At 59.7% G+C, this 12582-nt stretch overlaps 1 protein-coding gene across 1 annotated transcript in view; it reads right to left on the reverse strand.

Moving 5' to 3' along the window:
- The window catches only part of LOC115145854 (uncharacterized), a 41652-nt gene that overhangs the window by 5887 nt on the left and 23183 nt on the right, over window positions 1–12582 (reverse strand). The window contains exons 11-15 of the mRNA XM_065003338.1: window positions 7787–7910; window positions 5686–6416; window positions 4790–5015; window positions 1152–1804; window positions 26–66 (exon numbers count right to left, since the gene is read on the reverse strand). Of these exons, the coding sequence (XP_064859410.1) occupies window positions 26–66; window positions 1152–1804; window positions 4790–5015; window positions 5686–6416; window positions 7787–7910 (1775 nt within the window). The remainder of the gene's footprint in view (window positions 1–25; window positions 67–1151; window positions 1805–4789; window positions 5016–5685; window positions 6417–7786; window positions 7911–12582) is intronic.

Genomic DNA, 12582 nt, shown 5'->3' on the forward strand with positions numbered 1-12582 from the left:
CCGCTGTGGTTGTTGTGGGAGCCACTGTGGTTGTAGTGGGAGCCGCTGTGGTTGTAGTGGGGCCAGCTGTGGTTGTGAGTGGGAGCCGCTGTGGTTGTAGTGGGAGCCGCTTGTTGTAGTGGGAGCTGCTGTGGTTGTAGTGGGAGCCACTGTGGTTGTAGTGGGAGCCGCAGTGGTTGTAGTGGGAGCTGCTGTGGTTGTTGTGAGTGGGAGCCGCTGTGGTTGTTAGTGGGAGCCGCTGTGGTTGTAGTGGGAGCCGCTGTGGTTGTAGTGGGATCCAGCTGTGGTTGTAGTGGGAGCCGCTGTGGTTGCAGTGGGAGTCGCTGTGGTTGTAGTGGGAGGAGCTGTGGTTGTAGTGGGAGCCACTGTGGTTGTAGTGGGAGCAGCTGTGGTTGTAGTGGGAGCCGCTGTGGTTGTAGTGGGAGCTGCTGTGGTTGTAGTGGGAGCCGCTGTGGTTGTAGTGGGAGCTGCTGTGGTTGTAGTGGGAGCCGCTGTGGTTGTAGTGGGAGCCGCTGTGGTTGTAGTGGGAGCAGCTGTGGTTGTAGTGGGAGCCGCTGTGGTTGTAGTGGGAGCCGTGTGGTTGTAGTGGGAGCGCTGTGGTTGTAGTGGGAGCCGCAGTGGTTGTAGTGGGAGCGCTGTGGTTGTAGTGGGTGCAGCTGTGGTTGTAGTGGGAGTCGCAGTAGTTGTAGTGGGAGCCGCTGTGGTTGTAGTGGGAGCCGCAGTGGTTGTAGTAACATCAGCTGTGGTTGTAGTGCTGTGGTTGGTTGCCAGCTGTGGTTGTAGTGGGAGCCGCTGTGGTTGTAGTGGGAGCCGCTGTGGTTGTAGTGGGAGCCGCTGTGGTTGTAGTGGGAGCCGCTGTGGTTGTAGTGGGAGCCGCTGTGGTTGTAGTGGGAGCCGCTGTGGTTGTAGTGGGAGCTGCAGTGGTTGTAGTGGGAGCCGCTGTGGTTGTAGTGGGAGCTGCTGTGGTTGTAGTGGGAGCCGCTGTGGTTGTAGTGGGAGCCGCTGTGGTTGTAGTGGGAGCGCTGTGGTTGTAGTGGGAGCCGCTGTGGTTGTAGTTGTAGTGGGAGCCGCTGTGGTTGTTGTGGGAGCCTGCTGTGGTTGTAGTGGGCAGCTGTGGTTGTAGTGGGAGCCACTGTGGTTGTAGTGGGAGCAGCTGTGGTTGTAGTGGGAGCCGCTGTGGTTGTAGTGGGAGCCACAGTGGTTGTAGTGGGAGCCGCTGTGGTTGTAGTGGGAGCCGCTGTGGTTGTAGTGGGTGCAGCTGTGGTTGTAGTGGGAGCCGCTGTGGTTGTAGTGGGAGCAGCTGTGGTTGTAGTGGGAGCCGCAGTGGTTGTAGTGGGTGCAGCTGTGGTTGTAGTGGGAGCCACAGTGGTTGTAGTGGGAGCCGCAGTGGTTGTAGTGGGAGGCGCTGTGGTTGTAGTGGGAGCCGCAGTGGTTGTAGTGGGAGCCGCTGTGGTTGTAGTGGGAGCCGCTGTGGTTGTAGTGGGTGCAGCTGTGGTTGTAGTGGGAGCAGCTGTGGTTGTAGTGGGAGCCACAGTGGTTGTAGTGGGAGCCGCTGTGGTTGTAGTGGGAGCCGCTGTGGTTGTAGTGGGAGCTGCAGTGGTTGTAGTGGGAGCTGCAGTGGTTGTAGTGGGAGCCGCTGTGGTTGTAGTGGGAGCCTCTGTGGTTGTAGTGGGAGCCGCTGTAGTTGTAGTGGGAGGCGCTGTGGTTGTAGTGGGAGCCGCTGTGGTTGTAGTGGGTGCAGCTGTGGTTGTAGTGGGTGCCACAGTGGTTGTAGTGGGAGGCGCTGTGGTTGTAGTGGGTGCAGCTGTGGTTGTAGTGGGAGCCACAGTGGTTGTAGTGGGAGCCGCAGTGGTTGTAGTGGGTGCAGCTGTGGTTGTAGTGGGAGCCACAGTGGTTGTAGTGGGAGCCGCAGTGGTTGTAGTGGGAGGCGCTGTGGTTGTAGTGGGAGCCACGGTGGTTGTAGTGGGAGCCACTGTGGTTGTAGTGGGAGGCGCTGTGGTTGTAGTGGGTGCAGCTGTGGTTGTAGTGGGAGCCGCTGTGGTTGTAGTGGGGTGCAGCTGTGGTTGTAGTGGGAGCCACAGTGGTTGTAGTGGGAGCCGCGGTGGTTGTAGTGGGAGCGCTGTGGTTGTAGTGGGAGCCGCAGTGGTTGTAGTGGGAGCCGCTGTGGTTGTAGTGGGAGCGCTGTGGTTGTAGTGGGAGCCGCTGTGGTTGTAGTGGGAGCCGCTGTGGTTGTAGTGGGAGCGCTGTGGTTGTAGTGGGTGCAGCTGTGGTTGTAGTGGGAGCCGCTGTGGTTGTAGTGGGGAGCAGCTGTGGTTGTAGTGGGAGCCGCTGTGGTTGTAGTGGGAGCAGCTGTGGTTGTAGTGGGAGCCGCTGTGGTTGTAGTGGGAGCAGCTGTGGTTGTAGTGGGAGCAGCTGTGGTTTAGTGGGAGCCGCTGTGGTTGTAGTGGGAGCAGCTGTGGTTGTAGTGGGAGCCGCTGTGGTTGTAGTGGGAGCCGCTGTGGTTGTAGTGGGAGCCGCTGTGGTTTGTGGGAGCAGCTGTGGTTGTAGTGGGAGCCGCTGTGGTTGTAGTGGGAGCAGCTGTGGTTGTAGTGGGAGCTGCAGTGGTTTGTAGTGGGAGCCGCTGTGGTTGTAGTGGGAGCCGCTGTGGTTGTAGTGGGAGCAGCTGTGGTTGTAGTGGGAGCCGCTGTGGTTGTAGTGGGCGCAGCTGTGGTTGTAGTGGGAGCCACGGTGGTTGTAGTGGGAGCCGCAGTGGTTGTAGTGGGAGCCGCTGTGGTTGTAGTGGGAGCCGCTGTGGTTGTAGTGGGAGCTGTGGTTGTAGTGGGCTGTGGTTGTAGTGGGAGCCGCTGTGGTTGTAGTGGGAGCCGCTGTGGTTGTAGTGGGTGCAGCTGTGGTTGTAGTGGGTAGTGGGAGCAGCTGTGGTTGTAGTGGGAGCCGCTGTGGTTGTAGTGGGTGCAGCTGTGGTTGTAGTGGGAGCCTGCAGTGGTTGTAGTGGGAGCCGCTGTGGTTGTAGTGGGTGCGCTGTGGTTGTAGTGGGTGCAGCTGTGGTTGTAGTGGGAGCAGCAGTGGTTGTAGTGGGAGCGCTGTGGTTGTAGTGGGAGCGCTGTGGTTGTAGTGGGTGCAGCTGTGGTTGTAGTGGGAGCTGCAGTGGTTGTAGTGGGAGCCGCTGTGGTTGTAGTGGGAGCAGCTGTGGTTGTAGTGGGAGCCGCTGTGGTTGTAGTGGGTGCAGCTGTGGTTGTAGTGGGAGCCGCTGTGGTTGTAGCTGTGGTTGTAGTGGGAGCAGCTGTGGTTGTAGTGGGAGCCGCTGTGGTTGTAGTGGGTGCAGCTGTGGTTGTAGTGGGAGCGCTGTGGTTGTAGTGGGAGCCGCTGTGGTTGTAGTGGGTGCAGCTGTGGTTGTAGTGGGAGCCGCTGTGGTTGTAGTGGGAGCTGCTGTGGTTGTAGTGGGAGCCGCGGTGGTTGTAGTGGGGCAGCTGTGGTTGTAGTGCAGCTGTGGTTGTAGTGGGAGCCCACTGTGGTTGTAGTGGGAGCCGCTGTGGTTGTAGTGGGAGCCACGGTGGTTGTAGTGGGAGCCGCTGTGGTTGTAGTGGGAGCTGCTGTGGTTGTAGTGGGAGCCGCTGTGGTTGTAGTGGGAGCCGCTGTGGTTGTAGTGGGTGCAGCTGTGGTTGTAGTGGGTGCAGCTGTGGTTGTAGTGGGAGCCGCTGTGGTTGTAGTGGGAGCCGCTGTGGTTGTAAATCGCTGGTTTAGTGGGTGCAGCTGTGGTTGTAGTGGGTAGTGGGAGCCGCAGTGGTTGTAGTGGGAGCGCTGTGGTTGTAGTGGGAGCGCTGTGGTTGTAGTGGGTAGTGGGGTGCAGCTGTGGTTGTAGTGGGAGCCGCAGTGGTTGTAGTGGGAGCGCTGTGGTTGTAGTGGGTGCAGCGCTGTGGTTGTAGTGGGAGCGCTGTGGTTGTAGTGGGTGCCAGCTGTGGTTGTAGTGGGTGCAGCTGTGGTTGTAGTGGGAGCCGCTGTGGTTGTAGTGGGAGGCTGTGGTTGTAGTGGGAGCCGCTGTGGTTGTAGTGGGAGGCGCTGTGGTTGTAGTGGGTGCAGCTGTGGTTGTAGTGGGAGCAGCTGTGGTTGTAGTGGGAGCCGCTGTGGTTGTAGTGGGAGCAGCTGTGGTTGTAGTGGGAGCAGCTGTGGTTGTAGTGGGAGCCGCTGTGGTTGTAGTGGGTGCAGCTGTGGTTGTAGTGGGAGCCACGGTGGTTGTAGTGGGAGCCGCTGTGGTTGTAGTGGGAGCCGCGGTGGTTGTAGTGGGAGCAGCTGTGGTTGTAGTGGGAGCAGCTGTGGTTGTAGTGGGAGCCGCTGTGGTTGTAGTGGGAGCAGCTGTGGTTGTAGTGGGAGCCGCTGTGGTTGTAGTGGGAGCCGCTGTGGTTGTAGTGGGTGCAGCTGTGGTTGTAGTGGGAGCCGCTGTGGTTGTAGTGGGAGCTGCAGTGGTTGTAGTGGGAGCCACGGTGGTTGTAGTGGGAGCCGCTGTGGTTGTAGTGGGAGCCGCGGTGGTTGTAGTGGGAGCCGCTGTGGTTGTAGTGGGAGCCGCAGTGGTTGTAGTGGGAGCCGCTGTGGTTGTAGTGGGAGCCGCTGTGGTTGTAGTGGGTGCAGCTGTGGTTGTAGTGGGAGCCGCAGTGGTTGTAGTTGGAGGCGCTGTGGTTAAAGTGGGTGCAGCTGTGGTTGTAGTGGGTGCCACAGTGGTTGTAGTGGGAGCCACAGTGGTTGTAGTGGGAGGCGCTGTGGTTGTAGTGGGAGGCGCTGTGGTTGTAGTGGGTGCGCGCTGTGGTTGTAGTGGGTGCAGCTGTGGTTGTAGTGGGAGCCACAGTGGTTGTAGTGGGAGGCGCTGTGGTTGTAGTGGGTGCAGCTGTGGTTGTAGTGGGAGCCACAGTGGTTGTAGTGGGAGGCGCTGTGGTTGTAGTGGGTGCAGCTGTGGTTGTAGTGGGAGCCACTGTGGTTGTAGTGGGTGCAGCTGTGGTTGTAGTGGGAGCAGCTGTGGTTGTAGTGGGAGCCGCTGTGGTTGTAGTGGGTGCAGCTGTGGTTGTAGTGGGAGCCACGGTGGTTGTAGTGGGAGCCGCTGTGGTTGTAGTGGGAGACGCTGTGGTTGTAGTGGGAGCAGCTGTGGTTGTAGTGGGAGCCGCTGTGGTTGTAGTGGGAGCAGCTGTGGTTGTAGTGGGAGCCACGGTGGTTGTAGTGGGAGCGGCTGTGGTTGTAGTGGGAGCCGCTGTGGTTGTAGTGGGAGCCGCTGTGGTTGTAGTGGGAGCAGCTGTGGTTGTAGTGGGAGCCGCTGTGGTTGTAGTGGGAGCCGCTGTGGTTGTAGTGGGAGCCGCTGTGGTTGTAGTGGGAGCCGCTGTGGTTGTAGTGGGTGCAGCTGTGGTTGTAGTGGGAGCCGCTGTGGTTGTAGTGGGAGCTGCAGTGGTTGTAGTGGGAGCCGCTGTGGTTGTAGTGGGAGCAGCTGTGGTTGTAGTGGGAGCTGCAGTGGTTGTAGTGGGAGCCGCGGTGGTTGTAGTGGGAGCCGCTGTGGTTGTAGTGGGTGCAGCTGTGGTTGTAGTGGGAGCCACGGTGGTTGTAGTGGGAGCCGCTGTGGTTGTAGTGGGAGCCACGGTGGTTGTAGTGCAGTGGTTGTAGTGGGAGCGCTGTGGTTGTAGTGGGAGCAGCTGTGGTTGTAGTGGGAGCCGCTGTGGTTGTAGTGGGAGCCGCTGTGGTTGTAGTGGGTGCAGCTGTGGTTGTAGTGGGAGCCGCAGTGGTTGTAGTTGGAGGCGCTGTGGTTAAAGTGGGTGCAGCTGTGGTTGTAGTGGGTGCCACAGTGGTTGTAGTGGGAGCCACAGTGGTTGTAGTGGGAGGCGCTGTGGTTGTAGTGGGAGGCGCTGTGGTTGTAGTGGGTGCAGCTGTGGTTGTAGTGGGAGCCGCTGTGGTTGTAGTGGGAGCAGCTGTGGTTGTAGTGGGAGCCGCTGTGGTTGTAGTGGGAGCCGCTGTGGTTGTAGTGGGTGCAGCTGTGGTTGTAGTGGGAGCCACGGTGGTTGTAGTGGGAGCCGCTGTGGTTGTAGTGGGAGCCGCTGTGGTTGTAGTGGGAGCCGCTGTGGTTGTAGTGGGAGCAGCTGTGGTTGTAGTGGGAGCCGCTGTGGTTGTAGTGGGAGCAGCTGTGGTTGTAGTGGGAGCAGCTGTGGTTGTAGTGGGAGCCACGGTGGTTGTAGTGGGAGCCGCTGTGGTTGTAGTGGGAGCCGCTGTGGTTGTAGTGGGAGCCGCTGTGGTTGTAGTGGGAGCTGCTGTGGTTGTAGTGGGAGCCGCTGTGGTTGTAGTGGGAGCCGCTGTGGTTGTAGTGGGTGCAGCTGTGGTTGTAGTGGGAGCCGCTGTGGTTGTAGTGGGTGCAGCTGTGGTTGTAGTGGGAGCCACGGTGGTTGTAGTGGGTGCAGCTGTGGTTGTAGTGGGAGCCACAGTGGTTGTAGTGCAGCTGTGGTTGTAGTGGGAGCCGCAGTGGTTGTAGTGGGTGCAGCTGTGGTTGTAGTGGGAGCCACAGTGGTTGTAGTGGGAGCCGCAGTGGTTGTAGTGGGAGGCGCTGTGGTTGTAGTGGGTGCCACAGTGGTTGTAGTGGGAGCCGCTGTGGTTGTAGTGGGAGGCGCTGTGGTTGTAGTGGGAGCCACGGTGGTTGTAGTGGCTGTGGTTGTAGTGGGTGCAGCTGTGGTTGTAGTGGGAGCCGCTGTGGTTGTAGTGGGAGCCGCTGTGGTTGTAGTGGGTGCAGCTGTGGTTGTAGTGGGAGCCACAGTGGTTGTAGTGGGAGCCGCTGTGGTTGTAGTGGGAGCAGCTGTGGTTGTAGTGGGTGCCACAGTGGTTGTAGTGGGAGCCGCTGTGGTTGTAGTGGGAGCAGCTGTGGTTGTAGTGGGAGGCCGCAGTGGTTGTAGTGGGAGGGCTGTGGTTGTAGTGGGTGCAGCTGTGGTTGTAGTGGGTGCAGCTGTGGTTGTAGTGGGAGCAGCTGTGGTTGTAGTGGGAGCCGCTGTGGTTGTAGTGGGAGCAGCTGTGGTTGTAGTGGGAGCCGCGGTGGTTGTAGTGGGAGCCGCTGTGGTTGTAGTGGGAGCCGCTGTGGTTGTAGTGGGAGCCGCTGTGGTTGTAGTGGGAGCAGCTGTGGTTGTAGTGGGAGCTGCTGTGGTTGTAGTGGGAGCCGCTGTGGTTGTAGTGGGAGCCGCTGTGGTTGTAGTGGGAGCCGCTGTGGTTGTAGTGGGAGCCGCTGTGGTTGTAGTGGGTGCAGCTGTGGTTGTAGTGGGAGCCACGGTGGTTGTAGTGGGAGCCGCAGTGGTTGTAGTGGGAGCTGCAGTGGTTGTAGTGGGAGCCGCTGTGGTTGTAGTGGGAGCTGCAGTGGTTGTAGTGGGAGCCACGGTGGTTGTAGTGGGAGCCGCTGTGGTTGTAGTGGGTGCAGCTGTGGTTGTAGTGGGAGCCACGGTGGTTGTAGTGGGAGCCGCTGTGGTTGTAGTGGGAGCCACGGTGGTTGTAGTGGGAGCCGCTGTGGTTGTAGTGGGAGCCGCGGTGGTTGTAGTGGGTGCAGCTGTGGTTGTAGTGGGAGCCACAGTGGTTGTAGTGGGAGCCGCTGTGGTTGTAGTGGGAGCCGCTGTGGTTGTAGTGGGTGCAGCTGTGGTTGTAGTGGGAGCCGCAGTGGTTGTAGTTGGAGTCGCTGTGGTTAAAATGGGTGCAGCTGTGGTTGTAGTAGGAGCCGCAGTGGTTGTAGTGGGAGCCGCTGTGGTTGTAGTGGGTGCCACAGTGGTTGTAGTGGGAGGCGCTGTGGTTGTAGTGGGTGCAGCTGTGGTTGTAGTGGGAGCCACAGTGGTTGTAGTGGGAGGCGCTGTGGTTGTAGTGGGTGCAGCTGTGGTTGTAGTGGGAGCCACAGTGGTTGTAGTGGGAGCCGCTGTGGTTGTAGTGGGAGCCGCTGTGGTTGTAGTGGGAGCCGCTGTGGTTGTAGTGGGAGCCGCTGTGGTTGTAGTGGGAGCCGCTGTGGTTGTAGTGGGTGCAGCTGTGGTTGTAGTGGGAGCCGCTGTGGTTGTAGTGGGAGCCGCTGTGGTTGTAGTGGGAGCCGCTGTGGTTGTAGTGGGAGCGCTGTGGTTGTAGTGGGTGCAGCTGTGGTTGTAGTGGGAGCCGCAGTGGTTGTAGTGGGAGCCAGCTGTGGTTGTAGTGGGTGCAGCTGTGGTTGTAGTGGGAGCCGCTGTGGTTGTAGTGGGAGCCGCAGTGGTTGTAGTGGGAGCAGCTGTGGTTGTAGTGGGTGCAGCTGTGGTTGTAGTGGGAGCCGCTGTGGTGGTTGTGGTTGTAGTGGGAGCGCTGTGGTTGTAGTGGGAGCGCTGTGGTTGTAGTGGGAGCCGCTGTGGTTGTAGTGGGAGCCGCTGTGGTTGTAGTGGGTGCAGCTGTGGTTGTAGTGGGAGCCGCTGTGGTTGTAGTGGGAGCAGCTGTGGTTGTAGTGGAGTGCAGCTGTGGTTGTAGTGGGAGCCGCTGTGGTTGTAGTGGGAGCACAGTGGTTGTAGTGGGAGCGCAGTGGTTGTAGTGGGAGCGCTGTGGTTGTAGTGGGTGCAGCTGTGGTTGTAGTGGGAGCCACAGTGGTTGTAGTGGCCGCAGTGAGTGGCCGCAGTGGTTGTAGTGGGTGCAGCTGTGGTTGTAGTGGGAGCGCAGTGGTTGTAGTGGGTGCAGCTGTGGTTGTAGTGGGAGCAGCTGTGGTTGTAGTGGGAGCCTGCAGTGGTTGTAGTGGGAGCCGCTGTGGTTGTAGTGGGAGCCGCTGTGGTTGTAGTGGGAGCAGCAGTGGTTGTAGTGGGAGCGCTGTGGTTGTAGTGGGTGCAGCTGTGGTTGTAGTGGGTGCCGCTGTGGTTGTAGTGGGAGCTGCAGTGGTTGTAGTGGGTGCGCTGTGGTTGTAGTGGGAGCAGCTGTGGTTGTAGTGGGTGCCAGCTGTGGTTGTAGTGGGAGCGCAGTGGTTGTAGTGGGAGCCGCTGTGGTTGTAGTGGGAGCAGCTGTGGTTGTAGTGGGAGCCGCTGTGGTTGTAGTGGGAGCAGCTGTGGTTGTAGTGGGAGCCGCTGTGGTTGTAGTGGGAGCCGCTGTGGTTGTAGTGGGTGCAGCTGTGGTTGTAGTGGGAGCCGCTGTGGTTGTAGTGGGAGCAGCTGTGGTTGTAGTGGGAGCAGCTGTGGTTGTAGTGGGAGCCGCTGTGGTTGTAGTGGGAGCCGCTGTGGTTGTAGTGGGAGCCGCTGTGGTTGTAGTGGGAGCCGCTGTGGTTGTAGTGGGAGCAGCTGTGGTTGTAGTGGGAGCCGCTGTGGTTGTAGTGGGAGCCGCTGTGGTTGTAGTGGGAGGCGCTGTGGTTGTAGTGGGAGCCGCAGTGGTTGTAGTGGGAGCCGCTGTGGTTGTAGTGGGAGCCGCTGTGGTTGTAGTGGGTGCAGCTGTGGTTGTAGTGGGAGCCGCAGTGGTTGTAGTGGGAGCCGCTGTGGTTGTAGTGGGTGCAGCTGTGGTTGTAGTGGGAGCTGCAGTGGTTGTAGTGGGAGCCACTGTGGTTGTAGTGGGAGGCGCTGTGGTTGTAGTGGGTGCAGCTGTGGTTGTAGTGGGAGCCGCAGTGGTTGTAGTGGGAGGCGCTGTGGTTGTAGTGGGTGCAGCTGTGGTTGTAGTGGGAGCCACAGTGGTTGTAGTGGGAGGCGCTGTGGTTGTAGTGGGTGCAGCTGTGGTTGTAGTGGGAGCCGCTGTGGTTGTAGTGGGAGCAGCTGTGGTTGTAGTGGGAGCCGCAGTGGTTGTAGTGGGAGCCGCAGTGGTTGTAGTGGGAGCCACAGTGGTTGTAGTGGGAGCCGCTGTGGTTGTAGTGGGAGGCGCTGTGGTTGTAGTGGGTGCCGCAGTGGTTGTAGTGGGAGCCGCAGTGGTTGTAGTGGGAGGCGCTGTGGTTGTAGTGGGAGCCGCAGTGGTTGTAGTGGGAGCCGCAGTGGTTGTAGTGGGTGCAGCTGTGGTTGTAGTGGGAGCAGCTGTGGTTGTAGTGGGTGCAGCTGTGGTTGTAGTGGGTGCCGCAGTGGGAGCAACTGTGGTTGTAGTGGGAGCCGCAGTGGTTGTAGTGGGAGCAGCTGTGGTTGTAGTGGGAGCCACGGTGGTTGTAGTGGGAGCCGCTGTGGTTGTAGTGGGAGCCGCTGTGGTTGTAGTGGGAGCCGCTGTGGTTGTAGTGGGAGCAGCTGTGGTTGTAGTGGGAGCCGCTGTGGTTGTAGTGGGAGCCGCTGTGGTTGTAGTGGGTGCAGCTGTGGTTGTAGTGGGAGCCGCTGTGGTTGTAGTGGGTGCAGCTGTGGTTGTAGTGGGAGCTGCAGTGGTTGTAGTGGGAGCCGCTGTGGTTGTAGTGGGAGCCGCTGTGGTTGTAGTGGGTGCAGCTGTGGTTGTAGTGGGAGCTGTGGTTGTAGTGGGAGCAGCTGTGGTTGTAGTGGGAGCCGCTGTGGTTGTAGTGGGTGCAGCTGTGGTTGTAGTGGGAGCCGCTGTGGTTGTAGTGGGAGCCGCTGTGGTTGTAGTGGGAGCGCTGTGGTTGTAGTGGGAGCCGCTGTGGTTGTAGTGGGTGCAGCTGTGGTTGTAGTGGGAGCCACGGTGGTTGTAGTGGGAGCCGCTGTGGTTGTAGTGGGAGCCGCTGTGGTTGTAGTGGGAGCCGCTGTGGTTGTAGTGGGAGCCGCTGTGGTTGTAGTGGGAGCAGCTGTGGTTGTAGTGGGAGCCAGCTGTGGTTGTAGTGGGTGCAGCTGTGGTTGTAGTGGGTGCAGCTGTGGTTGTAGTGGGAGCCGCAGTGGTTGTAGTGGGAGCCGCAGTGGTTGTAGTGGGAGCCGCTGTGGTTGTAGTGGGAGCCTGCAGTGGTTGTAGTGGGAGCCGCAGTGGTTGTAGTGGCTTGGTTATAGTGGGAGCAGCTGTGGTTGTAGTGGGTGCAGCTGTGGTTGTAGTGGGAGTGCAGTGGTTGTAGTGGGAGCCGCTGTGGTTGTAGTGGGTGCGCTGTGGTTGTAGTGGGTGCAGCTGTGGTTGTAGTGGGAGCCACAGTGGTTGTAGTGGGAGCCGCTGTGGTTGTAGTGGGAGCGCTGTGGTTGTAGTGGGTGCCAGCTGTGGTTGTAGTGGCAGTGGTTGTAGTGGGAGCGCTGTGGTTGTAGTGGGTGCAGCGGTGGTTGTAGTGGGAGCCACAGTGGTTGTAGTGGGAGCGCTGTGGTTGTAGTGGGAGCGCTGTGGTTGTAGTGGGTGCAGCTGTGGTTGTAGTGGGAGCCGCTGTGGTTGTAGTGGGAGCCAGCTGTGGTTGTAGTGGGAGCCGCTGTGGTTGTAGTGGGAGCCGCTGTGGTTTGTAGTGGGAGCCGCTGTGGTTGTAGTGGGAGCAGCTGTGGTTGTAGTGGGTGCAGCTGTGGTTGTAGTGGGAGCCAGCTGTGGTTGTAGTGGGAGCGCTGTGGTTGTAGTGGGTGCCGCTGTGGTTGTAGTGGGAGCCGCAGTGGTTGTAGTGGGAGCTGCAGCCGCTGTGGTTGTAGTGGGAGCGCTGTGGTTGTAGTGGGTGCCAGCTGTGGTTGTAGTGGGAGCGCTGTGGTTGTAGTGGGTGCAGCAGCTGTGGTTGTAGTGGGAGCTGCAGTGGTTGTAGTGGGCCAGCTGTGGTTGTAGTGGGAGCCGCTGTGGTTGTAGTGGGAGCCGCTGTGGTTGTAGTGGGAGCCGCAGTGGTTGTAGTGGGAGTGCGCTGTGGTTGTAGTGGGAGGCTGTGGTTGTAGTGGGAGCCGCTGTGGTTGTAGTGGGTGCAGCTGTGGTTGTAGTGGGAGCCGCTGTGGTTGTAGTGGGAGCCGCTGTGGTTGTAGTGGGAGCCTGCTGTGGTTGTAGTGGGAGCCGCTGTGGTTGTAGTGGGAGCAGCTGTGGTTGTAGTGGGAGCGCTGTGGTTGTAGTGGGAGCCGCTGTGGTTGTAGTGGGTGCAGCTGTGGTTGTAGTGGGAGCTGTGGTTGTAGTGGGAGCCGCTGTGGTTGTAGTGGGAGCCGCTGTGGTTGTAGTGGGAGCCGCTGTGGTTGTAGTGGGTGCAGCTGTGGTTGTAGTGGGAGCCGCTGTGGTTGTAGTGGGAGCCGCTGTGGTTGTAGTGGGAGCAGCTGTGGTTGTAGTGGGAGCCGCTGTGGTTGTAGTGGGGTGCAGCTGGTTGGTTGCCGCTGTGGTTGTAGTGGGAGCCGCTGTGGTTTAGTGGGTGCCGCTGTGGTTGTAGTGGGAGCTGCAGTGGTTGTTGCTGTGGTTGTAGTGGGAGCAGCGCTGTGGTTGTAGTGGGTGCAGCTGTGGTTGTAGTGGGAGCAGCTGTGGTTGTAGTGGGAGCCGCTGTGGTTGTAGTGGGTGCAGCTGTGGTTGTAGTGGGAGCTGCAGTGGTTGTAGTGGGAGCAGCTGTGGTTGTAGTGGGAGCCGCTGTGGTTGTAGTGGGAGCCGCTGTGGTTGTAGTGGGAGCAGCTGTGGTTGTAGTGGGAGCCGCAGTGGTTGTAGTGGGAGCGCTGTGGTTGTAGTGGGAGCAGCTGTGGTTGTAGTGGGAGCCGCTGTGGTTGTAGTGGGAGCCGCTGTGGTTGTAGTGGGTGCAGCTGTGGTTGTAGTGGGAGCTGCAGTGGTTGTAGTGGGAGCCGC

The sequence above is a fragment of the Oncorhynchus nerka genome, linkage group LG18, assembly GCF_034236695.1.
Source record: "Oncorhynchus nerka isolate Pitt River linkage group LG18, Oner_Uvic_2.0, whole genome shotgun sequence".
Taxonomy (NCBI): Eukaryota; Metazoa; Chordata; class Actinopteri; order Salmoniformes; family Salmonidae; genus Oncorhynchus; species Oncorhynchus nerka.